This window comes from Petaurus breviceps, unplaced genomic scaffold, assembly GCF_028583685.1.
Source record: "Petaurus breviceps papuanus isolate PSGF00001 unplaced genomic scaffold, PetGlider_PUasm1.0 90625, whole genome shotgun sequence".
NCBI lineage: Eukaryota > Metazoa > Chordata > Mammalia > Diprotodontia > Petauridae > Petaurus > Petaurus breviceps.
Window position 1 is genome coordinate 3,572,601 of NW_027187289.1, and position 20,735 is coordinate 3,593,335.

Genomic DNA, 20,735 nt, shown 5'->3' on the forward strand with positions numbered 1-20,735 from the left:
TTTTTAAAAGTTATTTTGCTGACATTTTCTAAGATTTGTTTTTCCCTGTGGCTTATTTTTTTTTCTCTCCCCACCCCCTTCTTCTCATCCCCCTACCTCTCAGTAAGTGTCTGTGCACCTGGCGACACCTACGGGTACTGGCAGGCAGCGAGACCAGCAGGCTCCTTGCAACTAAGCCCTGTAATGCAGGCTGCTATCCAGTGATTGGTGTACCAGATCACTCAGACACCCCTATGAGCCAGGGTAGCAACCAAAGATTGTGTTTTTGCAATAGAAATCTATTGTTTGACATATACACAATGGGATTCTATAACTAAAAAAAAGGAGGGAAGAAAGGAAAAAAAAGAGAGAAAACCAAAGAGAGGAAGGATAAACTAATATAGGGTTTTCTTGTACTCATATTAAAAATTTACAACACCCTCAAACCACAAAGAAGAAATCACAATCGAAACTATTTCTTATAAACATTTCAGTTTACAGGTTACTAGGCAAATATTATTGAAAGAACCTTTTGAAAAATGACCTTAGTGGCTGATAACTTTAATGAAAAAATTTAATTAATGATTTCATATTTAAAGTATTTTTTCTCTTTAAGATTTGAGTAAGCCCAGATTTTTGTTTGTGGTCTTTTTATCCACAAATGTTTGATAAATATGGTCTCTTAGTGATACCACTAAATATGGTCAAATTTCAAGTACTTTAATTCATTTTCACTAAATTGAATGCAAATTGGGAAGGAAAACAAGTCATTCTACTCTATCAGTAATGTCACTGTTTTGTGGGTGGCCCTATTACACCTGTCTCTCTTCCTGATGGCTAGTTAAGATGAGGCCAAAATTGACAACTTTGGGAAAGATTTCACGCAGTCTTCCCAACAGACATCGATGTTGTAAACCTAAGATGTGTAGGGTTGGCTGCCAAGCAGCCAGATGTTGCTTTGAAATGGAAACTAATTCAATAAAAAAACAGAAAACAAACACGAAGTCTACAGTGGCCCGTGTCACTATCAGTCATTATGACCTAGGCTTACTTCAGAGAGGCATCTTTTTTGCCTACAGAAGCGGGCAAGTGGCTGGATTATTCAGCCCCCAAAAAGTTAGTGTTAAGAGAAGTTAGATCCTAAATTCAATCCTAGAGAACAAATTATTTCAGATCAGATTTAGAGACCTACAGGGGGCATAGGACTCATTAGTATGAACTTGCAGCCCCACCAATGCTGTTCTTAGACTTCAGGACCTTGAAAATCACATACACACAAAAAGAAAGGAAAGTGTGGTGTGTGTGTAGGGAGGCATGGGAGGGAATTGGGGGAGGTGGGGGTGGGGGTGGAGGGTGCGATATTAGGAAGAGGGTAGGGGAAGAATCAAGGCTGCCCATACTTACACAGATAGGCCAGGAGGAAGTAAAAATCAATAACTTTTGACTCGAGAGGCCGTGTTACTAAGAGCACTTTTTTTTTAATGGGAAAAAAAACCCTTGCATATATATCCCTGCTAACTTCCAGCATGTCAATTAAGGATTTTGTAATGACTTATCTTTTATACCACTTAGGGTCTGTTTATCCTAGCATTTAACTGCTACATGTTGTCTTATCACAAAGAAATAAAATATCCAAGACAAGCTGTGCAAGTTTTAAAAATCTACTTTTTGATAGAAGAAAAGTATCCATTGCGTGTAATTGGGGAGGGAGAGCTCTTACTAGACAGGATCCAGAGACTCAAGGCTCCCACTTATAAATGACATGTTTTAAGTGAGTTCTCTTTCTTAAAGATTTTTATCTTGGACATAGAAATCTGGGTGATTTCTCAGCACTGGACTGGCATTTATTTTTATACCCTAAATTGTTTTACAGAGTCAAAATCCATAGGGGTTCATTTTTAAGTCAGTGACTTGGCTATGTCACTGGTCATTAAACTCAGAATATTTTCTGTCTAAAAGATGTTAAAAAAAATTACACCCCCCCCCAAAAAAAGTAAACCTTAGAATAAAGCTTAACCAGCTGACTTCTTCATTAGAGTTTTTCCACTACTACATGCTGAGAAGAAAGATATAAATATGAAGCACTATAGGTTTTCTCCTTTTTCTAAGTCTTTTGTAGAAGACAAAAATGACACCATCATACAGTTACCTAAAAGACTTGACAGGTATTGATTTAAAGCACGATATATCAAGTAGTACTGTAAAAAGGATTTCATGGTCATAAATTTTAATGTCTTCCAATTTTGCACCCTCTCAGTAACTTGTCAATAACAACACTTGAGTATAAAATATTTGCCTCATTCCTGCATGGCATTAAAGGCTATTATACAGTTGTTGGGATACATAAGATATAACCAAAAGGAAACCAACACTATAAAATTCATGTAAGATATTTTCTGAAATTTACCTTTTAAAGTCACTGTTGATAGGGTTTGTCTGTTTCCATATATTTGAAATATCATTTTCATTCCCAAAATCCAGGGACAAGTCTGGAAACTATTTATTGGACATTAGTCTTGTAATGCTTTATGCAGACTCTACTTGTTCTCCAATTTGAAAAACCTAAAACAAATTGTTTCCATGAAATCTGGATCTTTGGATATCAATATGAATTATGTATACAGGTTTAAAATTCAGTATCAACTCTGAGTGGGAGAGGAATGCCAATATGCAACTGGCTCCTGTTCCTAGTAATAGTGTCACAATGTTGATTTTCAAAATAAAATTTTCAGCATCTAATGTTGAAGAAATCTGATATCAAAAACTTTATTTCTTTTCAGAAATTATTATCCAAATGATTTAACGTATATTTACTTTTTACAGCTATTTTTTGCCCAAATCTTGTTTTATTAAAAGTCTGTCATAGATGTGCAAGAAAAGGCTACTTAAGGTTGTTTTAATTATATCATCTCAAAGATTCATACTTCCCCCATGTGAAATGTTGAAATAAACATTTTAATATAAATGTCATCCTTATTTTGACTCAAATATAATGATGACATTAGTGAAACTCATATTTTACAAAACATAAAGGATAAAAATTATATTTACTAAATGCTAAAAAAAAATAGTGACTAAAAATACAAATGAAAGAAATGTACCAAAATGTACTCACCAGTGTGAGTTGTTACTAATCATATATTCATTTTCAATCCATAAACATGACAAAGAATTTTGTCATGTAATGAAATATAATAGCATCATTACTGTACCACTAAATTATCATACATTTTATTAATATGTTATGATTGAAATCCCTGTTTCCTTGGTCATTTGTTGAACTGTTTAAAAAAAAATTCTATCATTTCCATCATTTCCTTTGACAGTTTTGATCTTCATGTAAAGTCAGGTTTTTATTTCTATCCATGAACAATTATAGTAAATATGAGATGATGGTAATGTTTTCATCATAGAGGAAAAAGAAGTTCCTTTTGAAGGATAGCATATGGCTAACTGAGAAACAAATCAAATCCCTTCATTTTTCCAGTCAAAAAGGGGAATCTAGGTGTTGGTTTCTGTTGTCAGAATAGTCTTTGGTAATTCTAAATTCTAAGTCTTTTTTTCTAAAACTGCACAGCCTTTTCAACACTGCTCAAATTTACTTTTTCTTTGATAGAAGTGATTAAAATACTTCATTGAAAAACTGGTATTCTATTTCTTGTTGCAAAAGTGTATATAGCAAATGGAAGTAAATCATAGATTTGATTGTTGACAGCACCTAAGGTAAATTGTCTTGGTCATTTTATTTCTTTGGGCTTTGTGGAAGTCGAAATGAAGCTTCTTAAAACACATCATGTAACTTGGGAGAATTCTGTAACATATGGAAAGAGTTACTCATAAAATTAACTCAAAGAAATTTTCAAAAATCATCATTTAAAGGGGTTGACAGATTCCTATTCCTGTCAAAACGCTGACTCAAAGCATTTGCCCGGCTATACACCTGTAACTAGAAATAGGAAATTATCTGTGTAGATTGAGTAGAATTGTACTTCTATATGGAAACAAATGCAATTACTCCCATTGTTTTGTTTGTTCTTATTCTGAGTTCTAGAGAAAGTCTGCCTACTTGCTGGTCTTTTTTTTTTCCCAAGTCCTAAAATAATTACTTAACCTACAGCCTATAAGGCATTCAGGATCCTCGAGTGGTTGAAACATTTTGTTTGAACATCTGTTTGTTGTTTCATGTTTCCAGTGTTATTAATCTTCTTGTAGGTAAGCAGGTGATTCACCCGAACCAAATTGCTGTGGTCCATGAGCAGTTTTCTCCAACGAGTGAAAAAATTAAGTGGGCCAAAGAACTGATTTCAGCTTTTAAAGAACATCAACAATTAGGAAAGGTAATGGGCTTGTTTAATGCCTTATATATGATAATATTTAAAAGATCATTTTAAAAATATTGAAGATTGTATTAAAGTATAGAAAGGAAAGCAAAATAGCTATTTGGCTGGGGGATTTTAATGCACTATATCAGTTAATGATTTTCCAGGACAGTATCCGTAAGTGAAAAGATTTCGTGTGGTTGATAAATTTTTTTTATTTGCTCTCCTCACTTTCCTAAGCAGAATTTTAAAATCCTCTGAATCCATTTTTCCACATTACATTAGATAGATTGCCAGCACTGGGGAAATATAAAAAGGCTCTTAGTTTTAATGTACAGATATGAGTGAAGCATGGGTATGAGAATAATTTGAAATTGAAGCAAGAGCAAATTGTAATGAAATGAACACGGTTTGGCTAAATGTTTCTTGTGGGAGAATTAAATAAATTCCAACTTTTTTAATGTGAAAAACATCTCTTCAAAATTAGTCATTTAAAAGTGGGCGGTTTTATGTGCATTTGTACCAATTTCTGGACCTGAGATTTGGATAGAGTAGAAAGCAAATTAACACTGGAATATGGTTGTTCCTAATTTAGTGCATCATTGAGTCTCACGTTTCCTGCTCTGTGGGTTTCTGCTATGTAAATATTGCAGTGGTGATGCACAATCTGTCTCCACTTTGTGCCAGTAATACTTAAATTAGGTGTCGCCGGAAGGAAGATTTTATGCCAGTTGCAGCATTGTCAGTTAATTATCTTAAAGGTTATTTGCTATAATCCAGTTTGCCTCTTTTTTAGAGAAAAGAAAAAAGTTGCATCTGTAAATCTGTTTCTACTAGTTAATAGCTAAAGCTGACCCTGGAACTTCTATGAGGGATGAAGTTGTGGTATTGGCAATATAAGGTTGCTTAGCAAGAGAAAGACCACTGAAAATTTATTTAGGGACTAATTTTTAAACAAGCAGAAAATACTCTTCAACCCTTTTTCTTCTGTGGTGAAACTATATCATGAATTTGACAATTATCTCTTTTTGCATTTTATACCACCAGAACATAAGGCTTTAAAATCTGAGAGACTTAGGGAAGTGGGTGACAACATGAAATCCTTCAGTTTTGGGCCTTATTCTCTTTCTCTCCTCCATTGCCAATCCTGGGATTCAGACACACACACACTCACTCACACACACATACACACACACACATTGTACATGCACACGCATACTTTTAAAAATGCCAGAAGTTGAGCTATGCTAAAAATTGGAAAAACTAGCTTCAGCCTGCCTCCCACCTCCTGGTTCTGTGATAGGTGGTAGCAATTTATTTTGAAATGGAGGGACATCCATCTCTGGTTACCTGCTTGTGCTTCCTGGAGAACTATTTTTATTGGTAGTTAATTTGTTTTATTTCTGCCTCTCACTCAGCTCCCCTAACCCTTATTCAGTTCCCATGAGAGTCCAGTGTAGACTTGAATGCGTCCTATAAAACTTATGCATACAAAATAATTTTTTCATTCTTTCTTCTCTCGCTCATATATACCTCCCTGTGCACACACGCACACTTGGTATCACTGGTGCGTACCTCATGCCATGCAGAAGTACTCAAAGGGATAAATACTTTCTCCCAAAATAATAATCTGGGGGGCGGCCAGGTGGCACAGTGAGTAAGAGTGTGGCCCCAGCGTCTGGGAGACCCGGGATCGGTTCCAGCCTCAGATACTCGGCACCCACACAAAAATAACTGGCCGTGTAACCTTGAGCAAGGTACTTAAACCCCCATTGCTTTTAAAAATAATAATAATAATAATAAGCTGGGGTAAACTGTTGACCTTAAAAATGACAAAACCAGCAGATCCCCAATCTGGGATTGCAGCAGCAGAATATCAACAGTTTGTGTTTGTGAGCTGCTGGATGCCAAGGAATGAGGCCACCAGGCAGGCGAAGGAAAGACTGGGGAGTGGGAGAGGTGAACTTACATTTTGGTTTTAGGAAATAGAATCCAAACTGGAAACATACTATTGAACTGGCATTTAAGCAACTTGAATGATGAAAACAACACTTTTCCTTTGTGTTTGGGAAAGTGCTGTTCCTGGGGAAAATTGTCCCAACCTGTTCAAGCCTTTTGATGATGGCAATGCTTGAATGTGAGGGCTTAGAAAATGTTTTTAATCAGAATCTCTATCTTGTTGGGGGATAAGCTTTCATAACAGTGTGGCAGGAACTATTTTCTTAGGAAAAAATCATAGAAATTAGAGTAGGGTGGAGAGGAGAAACAATTAGGTCATCTTTACCCTGCCCCTGAAGGTGGAGGTTTATTCCTTACTGCACATTCTCTGGTTCTTTGTCCAGTTCAGGTTTGAATGACTCAAGTAATGGGGCTTCCTGTTGGGGCACATGGCTAGTTTATCCAGTTAGCATTTTTTTTTCATTTTGCCTATACATTGGTTGGTCCCAAATATTGGGTCTGCAGGTAGGTGACTCACCGTCTTGAGAGGATCTTAGGGTTTAAATAATGTGGGTTCAGTTTACAAAGACTTGGTATAAATAGGCTGTTCTATAGAAAATATTACTCCTAGCCAACAGCTAATCTGTTTCATTACAAAGGTGAATTACTAAAGAAAGAATAGAAATCTGTTTTACTGAATTAGTCTAGAACACAGGTAACTCTCAAAGAAATGAAAACTAGGGAGTTGTGTCCTAGTGAAGTCCTCCCCACCCAACCCCAAAAATCCAACATAAAAAAACAACCTTTTTTTCCCTCTGCCAATGAATTTTTTTTCCAGTAATACTTTGAAATGGATCATTCTGATAAAGCAAAACAACTTGATTTCCTCTTCTCTTCTTCTTTCTACTACCATCTCAAATTATATTCTGCTCCGAGATCAGAATTATCTATGAGAATCACTCTGTTGATAATGGTATATCTTTTGTGTTTTCTTTCTAGTGTTATTAATCAACGCTGAAAGTTCTCTTCTCTCCTCTCCCCACCGTCAAAAAATAATAAAATTTTGGGACTATGAATTATTAGATCATGGTCAGATAAATTATTTTATTTTAGCTGATATGATCACAAGGTTTTCGTTAGACTTTTTGTTTTACTTTTTGATTGAAGTTCTAAGCAAATAAAGTTTAATGTCCTCGGCTCAATTCCTAGTAAGCAACATTTTGAATTTTAAAAAATAATATTCGGTTCATATGATTTGTAACAATCTGGCAGGTAGTTATGGTAGTCTTTGTCTTAAAAAGATCTGAATCTAGGATACTTCAGGATATTTACAGAATAAAATCCTCAGCACAGTTGTACCCACTGGTAAGAATTAAGGACATCACTTGTCATTAAAGAATTTTAAAGTTCACCTTTGTTTTTTAATATCTGTTAGGGAAGGTGAACAATTCAATATTCTATCTATCACAGTTTTGCTGATATTTTAACTTCCACAAGCTAAAATGTTTGTATTCCATTTGTTATCAGTTGTGTGCTATCTGTCCATAATAATCCATTCTTCCTCGCTTGCTTCTTTCAAAGAGTCAGAGATAGGGATTCAGTTTAAGGTATAGGTACCTTTTGACTTTTTTTTTCCATTCCTTATTCTTTTGGAAAATTAGTTAATCCATAAATGAAAATCTCTCCACTGCTAATGCCCTTTGCTCATCACATGTGATTTATATTAAATTTACAAAAAAACATTTCCCAATAATTTGAATCCATGCTGGTTCCTTACTAGCTATTACTGAACTGTATCACATATTTTTCAAATAGTTTGGGGAGAGGAAGAGAGGAACATATTTCATAAGAAGATTTTTATCAAAAGCAAATATAACACTGTCGACTTTATTCAAAATAAAAAAATTGTAATTATATTAGAAAATGTTGTATTTTAGCCTAAATTTTGCTTACTGAATAAGTGGGATTTTTCTAAAAGTTCTTTTAGCCAGTAAGCATTTCAATGGATATGAAAAATACTCAAAATGAAAAAAAGCCAAAAATTAATAAGTTTTAAAAGGTATGTAAATGTAAAATAAAATGTATGCATAAAATCCTATAAGATATGCATATATCTTATCATTTTATAAAATCCTATAAGATTTATCTTACAGGATTTTATATATACATATACATACATATTTATATACATACATATAAATAGATATATCTCAGAAGTCTGGTACAAACCAGATTATTTCTCCTATTTTTCATCATTTCCAATGTAAATATAACAACTAAGTGGAAAGATTATCATTTTAAAATGATCATTCCCTCCTTTTGTATAGAGGACATCACAGCACAAAAACCATATGATCACTTTCGGAAGAGAGAGACTGAAAAGGAAAATATCAAAGAATAAAAATAATAAAATAGTATATATTATATAGCATACAGTTTAAATATATATGTGTATACATATATACAGCAACATACAACATAATTATGATTATTGCCAGTGACAGAATTTTAAGTGGTTTTGTAAGGCACCCATGTCCAAGTAGCTAAGATCCATTAATTTGGGATCTTGTAGTATATCCTTCTCTACTGTTTTGGTATCTCTATTGTTCTATTATGTGAGTCTGCTTTTAGCATTTCCCACCTTTGATTGTCCTTCGTGTTTTATTTTATTCAATGTTTTTGTTGCTTCTTACAGCTGAATTTAAAGGCTTTCTTTGCCTTCTTAATATTTTGAAATTATTTCTTATAATATTTGGGGGGGTGAGAAGAGAGGAAAAGAAGATGTTAATCATAGGATAGTTCAAGTTCTTTCAACATAGATAAATACTAACAAATCAAGGCATTGCCTAATCTAAATTAACATGTCCTCACACAGACTTCCTCATCATTGAAAAGTTCTAATTTCACTCAGAGGAGTGAATTAAGATCAGTGAGCTATTGAAAAATAACAGAGCTTATGTAAATGAGCAAAATTTTTATAGGCATATAATTAGAAACAATCTTAACAAAGAGTGATGGTGCAAGCTAGGGGCATTTCCTCTCATGAAATGGTGCTTCTCAGATAGAAAATACAAAAAATAAAATCTTACCCTGCTCCAAATACTGAAAGCAAATGATTTACATAGGTATCTGGTTTAATATCACACACCTCTTATTTGTGTTTTCAAAAGCAGGGCTTAACCGAAGAAATAATGTGTTATCCAGATGGCCTTATAGCAGGCTCACTGAGAGGACTCAGAATGTCCATCCAGCCAAAAAATATTGTTTCCGTGCATTCCCAAGCCAGCAATCGCACTACCTCTCTTCAACTCAGATCAAAGAGATGAACTAAAGATTGGTATCTTTTTTGTCAACTGAAAGGAACTGTTTCCACTTAGAGACCATAGCATTACTGCACAGCACCCATCCTTTCCCATCCCCCAAGATTCAGCCACCTTTGGTTGGAAGTCTGGATAATGAAATCAGAAACTGGCATTTCTTAGCAAGAGTGAAAGATGGAGGGAACTCCATCTACTTTTGCAATGTTTTTATTAACTTCAGTTCCCCTCCATTCTTTCCTTTCCTTTTTTTTGTTTAGAATTATATGACACAATTTGAATTCCTCAACTGTAATTGTGATGATGTTTGCTTCTAAACTAGTTTTTCAATGACCAATTATAATTTTTGGTAGAAATTAAAATCTTGAAAGGCTAGTGCTATTTGTATTCAGCTTCATCCTGATTTCTGTTGATGTGTGGTAAGATCAATAATAGCAGATAAGGAATACCCTTTTTAGGTTTTTCTCCCTGTTCTGAAGAAACCTTAGAAAATTAGAGTTTTAAGATACCTTAGAGATCATGTCTTACAGGGATTCTTAACCATTTTTGTAATAATCATTTTTAGTGGTTCTGAGTTGAACAAAATGGATCTACTCACTCCCAGGTGAGAGTTCAAATTATTCCTGAAACCTACAAAACATAATAGTTATAAACAAGGGTTTGATAAGGTTGGGAATGCCAGGATATTTTTTTCTTTGAATTATATACCATCTAAAAGGTGCCTGACAGCTAGGTGGCACAGTGAATCGAATGTCAGACCTAGAGTCAGGAAGATCTGAGTTCAAATCCTGCCTCAGACACATAGTATTTTTGTGACCCTGAGCATGTCACTTAGCCCTCTTTGCCTCAGTTTCATCATCTGTAAAATGAGCTGGAAAAGGAAATGGCAAAACACTATAATATCTTTGCCAAGAAAACCCCAAATGGGGTCACGAGGAGTCAAACATAACTGAAAACGACTAAACAACAACAACATAAGGTTCCTATATGGATAAAGGAAAGGGAACATATGCCTTTGCAGTTTTCATTTACGTACACACACACACACACACACACACCCTCCCTCCAACTCTATTAAATTAGTTCTCTTCCCTCTTACCCAGAGTCCATATTTGACCCTCCACTTAAGGAAAACTAGAATATTGGAAAGACAGCTGATCCCAGAGTTATTAAATCTGGATTTGAAAGACAACTCTGATACTTACTACCTTTGGAACCATAGACAAGTCATTCAACCTCTGTATTCCCTCATCTATAAAAAGAGGATAACAGCACTTTTTCCTTTGAGGAAGGTTCCCTTTTCTGGAAGTACAAAAGGTGATACTACTTTATGCAAGGCTTCTAGCCTTCCAGAGGAGGCAGGTCTTTCATCTTTCTCTGGCTCCTCTGGCACATGGAGCTGACCAGTACCATGCTTTGTTTCTGGGGAGAAAAACATGACTTCAGTTTGTGGCATTACTATACCTATACAGTTGGTTCTTTGGATGTTGATGTTTGAATTGCATTATTAGCACTTCTTAGGTGAGTGGATCATGTTGTAGTCACCAACTCTCCAATTCAGTGTGTGACTTTCACAAACTCCGAAGTTCTTATTTATATCTTCTTAAAACTACAGTGTTCCGAATTAAATGGTTTTTCCAAGTTATTGATAGAAAAAGGGAAAGTGCCATTAGGACCCTGATGGGACAAATAAATGAATGCAGACACAAAAGGAGATATGGAGAGATTTAGCTGTAACTCAGCAGCTAAGTGGCAAAGTGGATACAGAGTGCTAGCCTTGAATTCATGAAGACCTGAATTTGAATGCTACCTCAGAGGCTTACTAGCTGGTTGATCCTGGGCAACCTACAGGACCTCTTTCAGCCTCATCTGTAAAATGGGAATATCAGTAGTACCTTCTTCATTAGGTTGTTGTGAGGATCAAGTTATGTAATGCCCCTTGCACACTTTAAAGCATTATAAAAATAATAGGTGATATTATTACCTAGATATAGATACCCCAAAGTTACCTACTTTTAACATTATGTAGATAACTATAAAGATTTGTTTCTACCCTATATAGCTGTAGATATAGAGGTAGCAGTAAATAAGTACAGATACAGCTGAAATGAATTAATAGCTCACATTTGTACATCACTTCAAAGTTTTCAAAGCACTTTGATCACAACAGTATTGTATGGTAGCTTCTTTTAAAATTATAAACATAGATATCCCTAGAGATAGAGCTATAGATATGCATTAAAGCAACATATATATTTACTATTTAGGCAACTAGGATGGTACAGAAGATAGAATCCTGGGTCTGAAGTCAGGAAGACTTAAGTTCAAATCCAGTATGACACTTATTAGCTGTGTAAATCACTTAACCTCTGTCTTCCTCAATTCCCTCATCTGTAAAACTACCTCAGGGTTGTTTTGAGGATAAAATGTGACAATATTTCTAAAATGCTTTGCAAAACCTTAAAGTGCTATAAAATGCTAACTAGTATTGTTATTATTATTGCTATTAGTACTAGATACAGGTAACATCTATATCTCTACAACTATCTGTATATAAATATTAGCAATTAATGCTGATATGTAATTTTATAACAAGGTACCTCACAAGGCTTTTGTGATAAAGTCCCTTTGCAAACCTCAAAGACAAATGAGGTATTATTCATTTCATCCATATCTACTTATTTGTATCTATATGCAATTATCCCTTCCACATCACCAGGTTTAAGGGCACAGTGCCCCTGCAATCTGAAAAATCCACATAAAATTTTTTGGCCCTCCCTTCATGTCGAGAAGTTTGAATTATTATGGTGTTAAAAGATAAAATATGTTGTTATTATATAATATCATATACATATATTTTATGCATTTCTGAGTTTCTAAAGTTTTTCTGTCATCTGCTGGCCTCCATGTTGTCTGTGGCTTCTGAAAAACTCCCCCCCAAATTCTCATTTAATTTCTTATGCTGACCCAAGCTATATAGAAACCACGATGGGGAAAGTCATGGTGGGGAAGGGATAAATGTAGATACTAACAGCTCTATCTGTACCTGTCTCTCCATGTAACTTTAAAAGTAGATACTTCATTGAGATCTATATCTATCTCCACACACATTAATTTGTAACATGTAACTTCTTCCATTATATTCATATATCAAAATAGTAACATATGTGTATATATATATATATATATATATATATATATATATATATATATATATAGCCATGGATAGAATCATTTTAAAATAAGACACTTCACCAGACTGTTACGATTGAACTTGTTCTGGGAACCTTTAAGTGCTAGACAGATACAATTACCATTATTCATTTAATCTAGCCTACAAGAGCAAGCACAGAGAGGAGGCATTTTGGATTATGTCCATTGCTGCAAAAAAGACTTTGTGGCCTTAAAAGTCCTTAGCCATAGCGTCCTAAAAGAGAGCTAGAAACACAGGGCCCATGTCCAAGTGTGGCCCAAACCAGATCAAAATGTAATCAAGGGGGGGTAGCTAGGTGGCGAAGTGAATAGAGCACTGGCCCTGGAGTCAGGAGGACCTGAGTTAAAATCAGACCTCAGACACCTGACACACTAACCATGTGACTTTGAGCAAGTCAACCCCAATTGCCCTCCAAAAAGAAAAAAAAAAATCAAGGAGTAATAACAAAATAAAAATACAATAAAACACGAATAATACTAACATGGTTTTCTAGTCAATATATGTCATCAATATGAGGCAGTAATCCTTATATATGATTTAGTGGCCTCTATCTCTATTTGAATTTCACACTACCTCCCTAGAAGGCAACAGACCTGTTTCTTTCTCTTTCTGTATTTTTCCTCTTTTTCCAGATGAGTTCATGTTTATACCTTTGTCACTATGCCTGTCTTTCTCTCTCTTTATCTTCTCTTGGTTTTTTTTTCTTTTCTGTTTTTATCTATCTTTTTTTCTTTGTCTCTCTAATCATTTTATCAAACTCAACCCAAGCATTTACTAAGTGTCTAATATGAGCAAGACACTATGCTAGGCTCTGGAGATATAAAAACAAAATAAAAAATAGCCGTGGGAGAAATGAACGTTATACTATTATATTAATAACTAATTATTCATTGTGATCCACCTTTTTTCCTTCTATTTTCTATAAATGCCCAACTCCTGTAAAGGTCAATCAGTCTTTGAAGAACAGAACTGATTGATGAAATTCTCCTAGCCCTCAAGGAACATGGTCATCAATTCTGGGCAGGACCCCACCCAACTAGGAGTCCTAATTTCTGTTTAGAGTATAAACAGAATCTAGTCTAGTCAGATCCCCTGTGGGAAGGAACCTTTGTCCTTGACCTCCTCCACTTAGAATTTAGGGTGACCCAACTCAGGAAGGAGAAAACCAGCCAGAGATCCAGATGGAAATGGCTTCCCCTGCCTAGATCGCTGTAGGCTGCTAAATCTCATGATCAAGCCACATTCTTGCTTAAGACTTTTAGCCCACCTCCTCATTAAATGTCCACCAATTAAATCTGATTTTCACTTGTCAGGGGAATTCCCTTTCAGAAAGTACTTAAGGCATTTCAGGGTCTCCCCTGGCGTCTTTGATTACCAAGAGAAACCACTGACCATCAGTTTATTGATTGCTGGCTAGCCTAATTAATAAATTGATTATTAATTAACCAGAAAACTCTGTCTCTTGGGGTTTTCATTCATCCTGGCCCCTGCCCCAAAGAATCAATATTCTACTGGAGGGACAGCACATTAAACAGATAAATATGCTGATGACTCCCAAATCTAACTTTCCTCTCCCAGTCTCTCTCTTGACTTCCCATCTTGCTTCTCCAGCTGCTTTTCAAATATCTCAAACTACATGTCCAGTAGACATCTTAACCTCATTATGTCCAAAAGAGAACTCATTATCTTTCCCCCTAAACTCTCCCCCTCCTGCCTTCTTTATTAGTATATTGGGCAACACCATCCTCAGAGTCTCACAGGCTTGCAACCTATAAGTCATCCTGGATTCCTCACTATCTCTCAATGACCTCCCCCCCACCCAATATCTAAGTGTTGCCCAGGACTGCCAATTTCACCTTTGCAACATCTCCCTCTGACTCTGCCACCACTGTAGTGTGGGCCCTCATTACCTCATGCCCTGATTGTTGCAATAGCCTACTGGTGGGTCTGCCTGCCTCAAACCTCTCCCCACTTCAGTCCATTCACTATCAACTGCTAACGTAATTTTCCTATCATGCAGGTCGATCATAACTCAAGCGTGAGCACGCGTGCACACACACACACACACACACACACACACACCCCATTCCCTAAACTGCAGCTGCTTCCTCTTGTCCCCAAGAACAAATCCAAAAATACTCTATTTGAATTTCAAAGCCCTTCATGATCTAATCCCCTCCTACCTTTCCAGTCTTCTTATACCTCATTCCCCAACACTTACACTTTGGTCCAGTAAGACTGGCCTTCAGACAGTTGCCATGAATGAGACTCTCCATCACTTAGCTCTGGGCATTTTCTCTGGTTTTCCCACATGCCTATGACATTCTCCCTCCTCCACTCTACTTCCCGACTTCCTGCCTTTTACAAGAAATCTTGCTCAACCTCTCTTAATTCCAGTGCCTTCCTTCCTTCTGTTAACTGTTCCCTATTTAGCCTGCACATAGTTTGCTTTGTGTCTATCTGTTTGCATGTTGTCTATAACATAAGGGGGCCCCCTTATATATATTTATAACATAAGGGGGCCCCCTTATAGTGCAAGCTCTCTGAGGCCAGGGGCTGTTTTTTGCTTTTTTTTTTTGGATCCTCATGGCTTCGCACAGTGACTGGTACATAGTAGGTGCTTAATAAATGTTTACTGAAAGGTAGAGAGAGAAAACATTAACAACTAAAGGGATCAAGAAAAGCTTCCTGGGGTGGCTAGGTGGTGCAGTGAGTAAAGTGCTGGCCCCAGAGTCAGGAGGACCCGAGTTTGGTTCCAGCCTCAAATGCTTCACACACACACACATACACACACACACACCCCTAGCTGTGTAACCTTGGGCAAGTTACTTAACCCCAATTGCCCTCCAAAAGGCAAAAAAGAAAAGCTTCCTATAAGATGTGGCACAAAAGCTGAACCTTGAACCTCAAAGGAAACTGGGGATACTAAAAGGTAGATGTGAAGAAAGAGGGAGGGTTGCTTTGTTCAGGCACAAGGTACACTGCCAGTGTAAAGACACTGAGGCAGGACATAGAATACTAAATTCAGGGAACACCTCCCTCTTTGATTCTAAATATCTCTCTCCCTCCTCTCCTTTCCGATAAGCTTTCCTTTATAAGAAAGTATTTTTTTAAAAATAGTCCAACAAAACTAATATATCAGTCATGTGAGACGGTATATACAACATTCTGCACCCATAGTTCCCCACCTCTCCAATAAAAAAAGACTTGGATATTCCTGTCCCTTCTCCCCAGGCAAGCTTGGTCATTATAATTGCACCGCATTCAGTCTTTCTATTTATATTGTATGTGTTATATAAATGTCATTATATGTATTTATGTACGTATAGATATAGATAGTTTTCCTGGTTCTGTTGCTTTCACTCTTCTCCATTTCATGTAAGTTTCTATGAATTTATCATGTCTAACATTTCTTATGATACAATAATATTCAACTTCATTCATGTACCACAGTTTATTTAGCCATTCCACAACTGATTTGTTTCCTATTTTTTCCAGTTCTTTGCTACAAAAAAAATTTGTGGTTATGAATATCCTGATACATACATGGGCCTCTCTGTCTTTAACCTCTTTGGGGTATATGCCTAGTAGTGGGATCCCTAACATATAGTATTTGGACATTTTAACCACTTTTTCTCCCACTTAATTCTAAATCATCTTCCACATTTATTGGATTAATACAAACTCCAATAACAGTGTATTAGTGACCTTCTGCAGCCCCTCCAACTTTTTGACTATTTCCATATTTAGTTATCTTTACTGTTTTTAATTTTAAAAGTACATGCATGGAACATGTTTCTCTATCTCTGCCTCTCTCTTTCTATCTACCTCTCTGTTTCTCTATAGTCTGTGTCTTACACACACACACACACACACACACACACGCATTTTTTAAAGGTAAATCACTTTTTACTTGTGCACTCTAAATTGATATTCCCTTCCCCACCTTAGGGAGTCAGTTGTTCTCAAAAGGAAAAAAAAAGTTTCTTACCTAAATAGAATGAAAAATATCCTCATTCCCTTTGTATCTACCTGTGGCATCTAGTATATTGACATTAAAAAAGTATGTGCTGAATAATTATTGTTTTACTGGCTCATAAAGTCCTGACAGGCAGAAAATTTTGAAGTGATTAGGCGCCTTCTTTGAGGAATGACGCTTTCATCAGGACATGTTATTAACTGACCTGACCTTTTGCCATCTTCTCTTGAAACTAAAGAAGATGTGACATTTCTGATCAGTTTTAATTGGGAAATGTCAGCATCAGTAAACTGAGGAAATCTTACTGAGTTCAAAGGAATTTCTATCCAATTATAGTCCCTATATGTCTTACATATAAACAACTATGTATCTCACAGAACCAAATATGTCCGTGTATAATAAAGGTTCAGGGACTTGTTGCAATAATCCACATAATTTTCACAAAATATCATGAAATCAGCGTTGAAGGAGGGAATACTTGCACCAGAGAAATTACAGTTCTACCCAAGTTTTACGAGATTTAAAAAACAGTATTCTAGATTGTAAAGATTTGTGAGAAGTAAGCACAAAATCTTTGCCAGTATATAAATTTAGATTTTAATATATGAGATTTTCATCATTTACTGTGCTGGCATTCAATTGACTGTCTTTCACATAATGTTCAGGATTTTCCTGAAGCCTTAAATTCAATTTATCAAATAACATGATATACCCATTAAGTGCAAGACACTACAAAAATTAAAAGGAAGACAGCTCCTTCCCTCCAGGGGCTTACATTAAAAACAAGTTTGCCTGCTTCTGCAAAACATTCAGAGATTCCCCAATATTTTGTTTGTAATAGACAATTTCTCCTATTTATCACATTTCTCAGGCATTCATTTACTCAACAAACAATTCTGAGTGCATAGGAATAGAAACAAGGGAAGGAATAGATGCAAAAGTCATTACAGAGGTCATTTAATAGATGAAGTTAGTTGGGCTTGGCAGCTTATTGGACAGGAGAGTTGAGGGAAAGAAAGGAGTATTTGAATTTTAATATTGAATTTTAAGCCTGGGTGCCTAGAAAAAGATGACCCCCCAGAAATGCAGACATCAAGGAAAACTAGATTTTAGAGAAGAGATATGTTCGGTCTTTTATACCTTGAACATGAAGTATCAATGGAACGAGGATCAAGACATCCCAATCAGCAACTGAAAAACAGAGGGCTGAAGCTTGGCAGAGAGGTTTAGGCTAGACCCACAGATCTTCGAGTCAGTTGGAAAAAAAGTGATAGTTGAGTTTGTGGAAATGGATTGCTTTGAGAAAAGTGCATAGAGAAAGAGGAGATAATGAAGTAGGGAATATCTACATTTAGAATATGGGAGAAATCAGAGAAGGAGAGGTTGGAGAGACAGGAGGGGAATTAGGAGAGTTTGAAGAAGGCAGAAGGGATGAATGTTTCAAGGAGGGAATGGTCAATAGTGTCGTAGTCAATGGAGAGGTCAAGAAAGGTGAGTACTAAAAAAAAAGACAATGGATTTATATATTGATTAGATGTCATTAGTAACCTTCATAGAATCATAGATTTAGAGTTAGAAAAGACTGATGAGGTCATCAGGTCCCACTCTGTCATTTTCTAGATGAGGAAATCGAGGTTCAGAAAAAGTAATTGGCTTGCCCAGGATCTCACAGCTAGTAAGTATCTGAGGTATGGCTGGGTCTTCCAAGCTTCAATTCACTGCAAATCCAACACTCCATCCACTACAGTGGGGCAGCTAGATGATAAAGTGGATAGAGTGCCAGGGTTGGAGTCAGGAAGAATCATCTTCATGAGCTCAAATCTGGCCTCATATGCTTACTAGCTCTGTGACCTTACATAAGTCATTTAACCCTGTTTGCCTCAGTTTCCTCTTCTGTAAAATGAGTTGGAGGAGGAAATGGCAAATCACTCCAGTATCTTTCCAAGAAAACCCCAAATGGGGTCATGAACACAATTGAACAACAACAAATCCACTATGAGGTTGCGTTCCATCCTCAAGGAAACAGTCTCTGTAGAGGCAGAATGACATAGTAAGAATTCTGGAAAGCACTTCAGTTATTTGATTTTATTTGATTTGATCCTCACAATAACCCTGTGAAGTAAGTGCTTTTTGATCTCACCATTTTACAAATGAAAAAAACTGAGACTGTTCAAAAATGATAATGACAATGATAATTATAGCATTTATGTTCACTTTCAAGTTTGCAAAGCACTTTACAAATATATCTCATTTAACCTCCCAATAACCCTAGGAGGTAGGTGCTATTATTGTCTCCATTTTATAGATGAGGAAACTGAGGCTGAGAGAGATTAAGTATTACTCGCCAGTGTCTCATAGCTAGTAAATGTCCTGAGGCTGGGTTCTAATTCAGGTCTTCCTGATTCTACCTAATTAAGTCATAGGATCATAGATTTAAGTATTGGCCATCAAGGCTGACTGTTCTTCCAATTTCCAGTCATCTGGAAATCTTATTACTGTCTCTTCTAAATTGTTTCTTTTTATTTTATCTTCTAAAATTATAAAACACATTCATTGAAACAGTATTTATCCTTCTCCTGTCCACCTCACATGTACTTTCTTCCTTTTTTTTTTTTTTTTGAGGGGGGAAGGCAAGGCAATTGGGCCTGACTTGTCCCAGGTCACACAGCTAATAAGTGTGTCAAGTGTCTGAGGCCAGCTTTGAACTAAGGTCCTCCTGACTCCAGGGCCGGTGCTCTATTCACTGTGCTACCTTGCTGCCCCCCAACATGTATATAGAATATGATTTTAAAGACTAGCAGCTAGACTATCCTTTTATTAAGGGGATTTGTTCTGTGAAGTTGTCTTACTTGAAGATCTTGGGGCCACATGTGGTCTCGAGGCCTCAGATTCCCTACCCCTGGTCTAGCCTGAAAGTAGGAGACCATCACATATAGGAAATCCCATATTATCTCCTGCTGCAGGAGGGACAGGGAAGAAGGGGAAAAGATGGTCCTATCTTTTGTGAACCTTTTCCAAATCCTCTTTTGTTTCTGCCCTAAGGTTACTGAGAAGCACCTCAGACAGGGTAACTTTTCCCATTACTGTTAGTTGGAAAGTCACAGGGAGGCAGCAGATGGATCCCTGGAATTTTCTCAGAACTGACACTGACCTGGCAGGCAGGAATGAGGCTTTCAAGCATACATGACCTCCATTTTTCTGCTTTCCCGGAGGTTGGCATCAAGTACATATTGTAATTTCCTGAGGTTCAGCATCAGATATCCTGAGCTGGTATGCCAGTGTTCTAGGGTAAGGAGTGGAAAGGAGGGGTGCTTCCCTCCAGGTTTTTCCTAATTTCAAGGCTCAGAGACAGCGTATTGCTGCCCTGGTATATTTATGCTAAACCAGTTTAATAATATACCAACACAAATGCAAGTTGCTCTCCTCAGCGTTTTTCCCTGACTCTCTGAAACCTAAGGTTTGTTCTAGCATTTCAAGATAATCTTTCATAGGGGTGGCCAGGTAGCACAGCGAGTAAGAGCACTGGCTCCAGTGTCGGGATGACCTGGGATCGAATCCGGGCTCAGACACTTAGCACCCACCCAGAAACACCTGGCCGTGTAACCTTGAGCAAGTAACTTAACCCGGGTTGCTTTAAAAAAAAAAAAAAAGATAATCTTTCATTGGCCAGGATTTTAATAGCCCTTTCCAATGAGGTAACAGATTTGTTCCCATCCTTCATATACTCAGGAGGAACTGGAAATCCTTAGTGGAATTCCTAGCAATGTTTTTCTCCTGATGCCTTTAAAGTAGAAAAGGCAGTAACTGTTAGAGCTTAGATTTCCTCATATAAGCACTGTCACTGCCCACCAAAAAGCTGCCTATGTAAATTAAAATATTACTAGCAGAGATTCCATGATGAAACATGCTACTTAAAATAAATTTTCACAAGATATATTTAAGTTTTTCTTATTGGCATTTTCTCCATCACTTCCTTAAGTACAGACAAT

At 36.5% G+C, this 20,735-nt stretch overlaps 1 protein-coding gene across 1 annotated transcript in view; it reads left to right on the forward strand.

Annotated features, from left to right (window-relative positions):
• Nucleotides 1–20,735, forward strand: part of CLYBL (citramalyl-CoA lyase) — a 362,922-nt gene that overhangs the window by 330,913 nt on the left and 11,274 nt on the right. Inside the window, exon 7 of the mRNA XM_069064181.1 lies at nt 4,192–4,316. Coding sequence (XP_068920282.1) covers nt 4,192–4,316 — 125 coding nt within the window. The remainder of the gene's footprint in view (nt 1–4,191; nt 4,317–20,735) is intronic.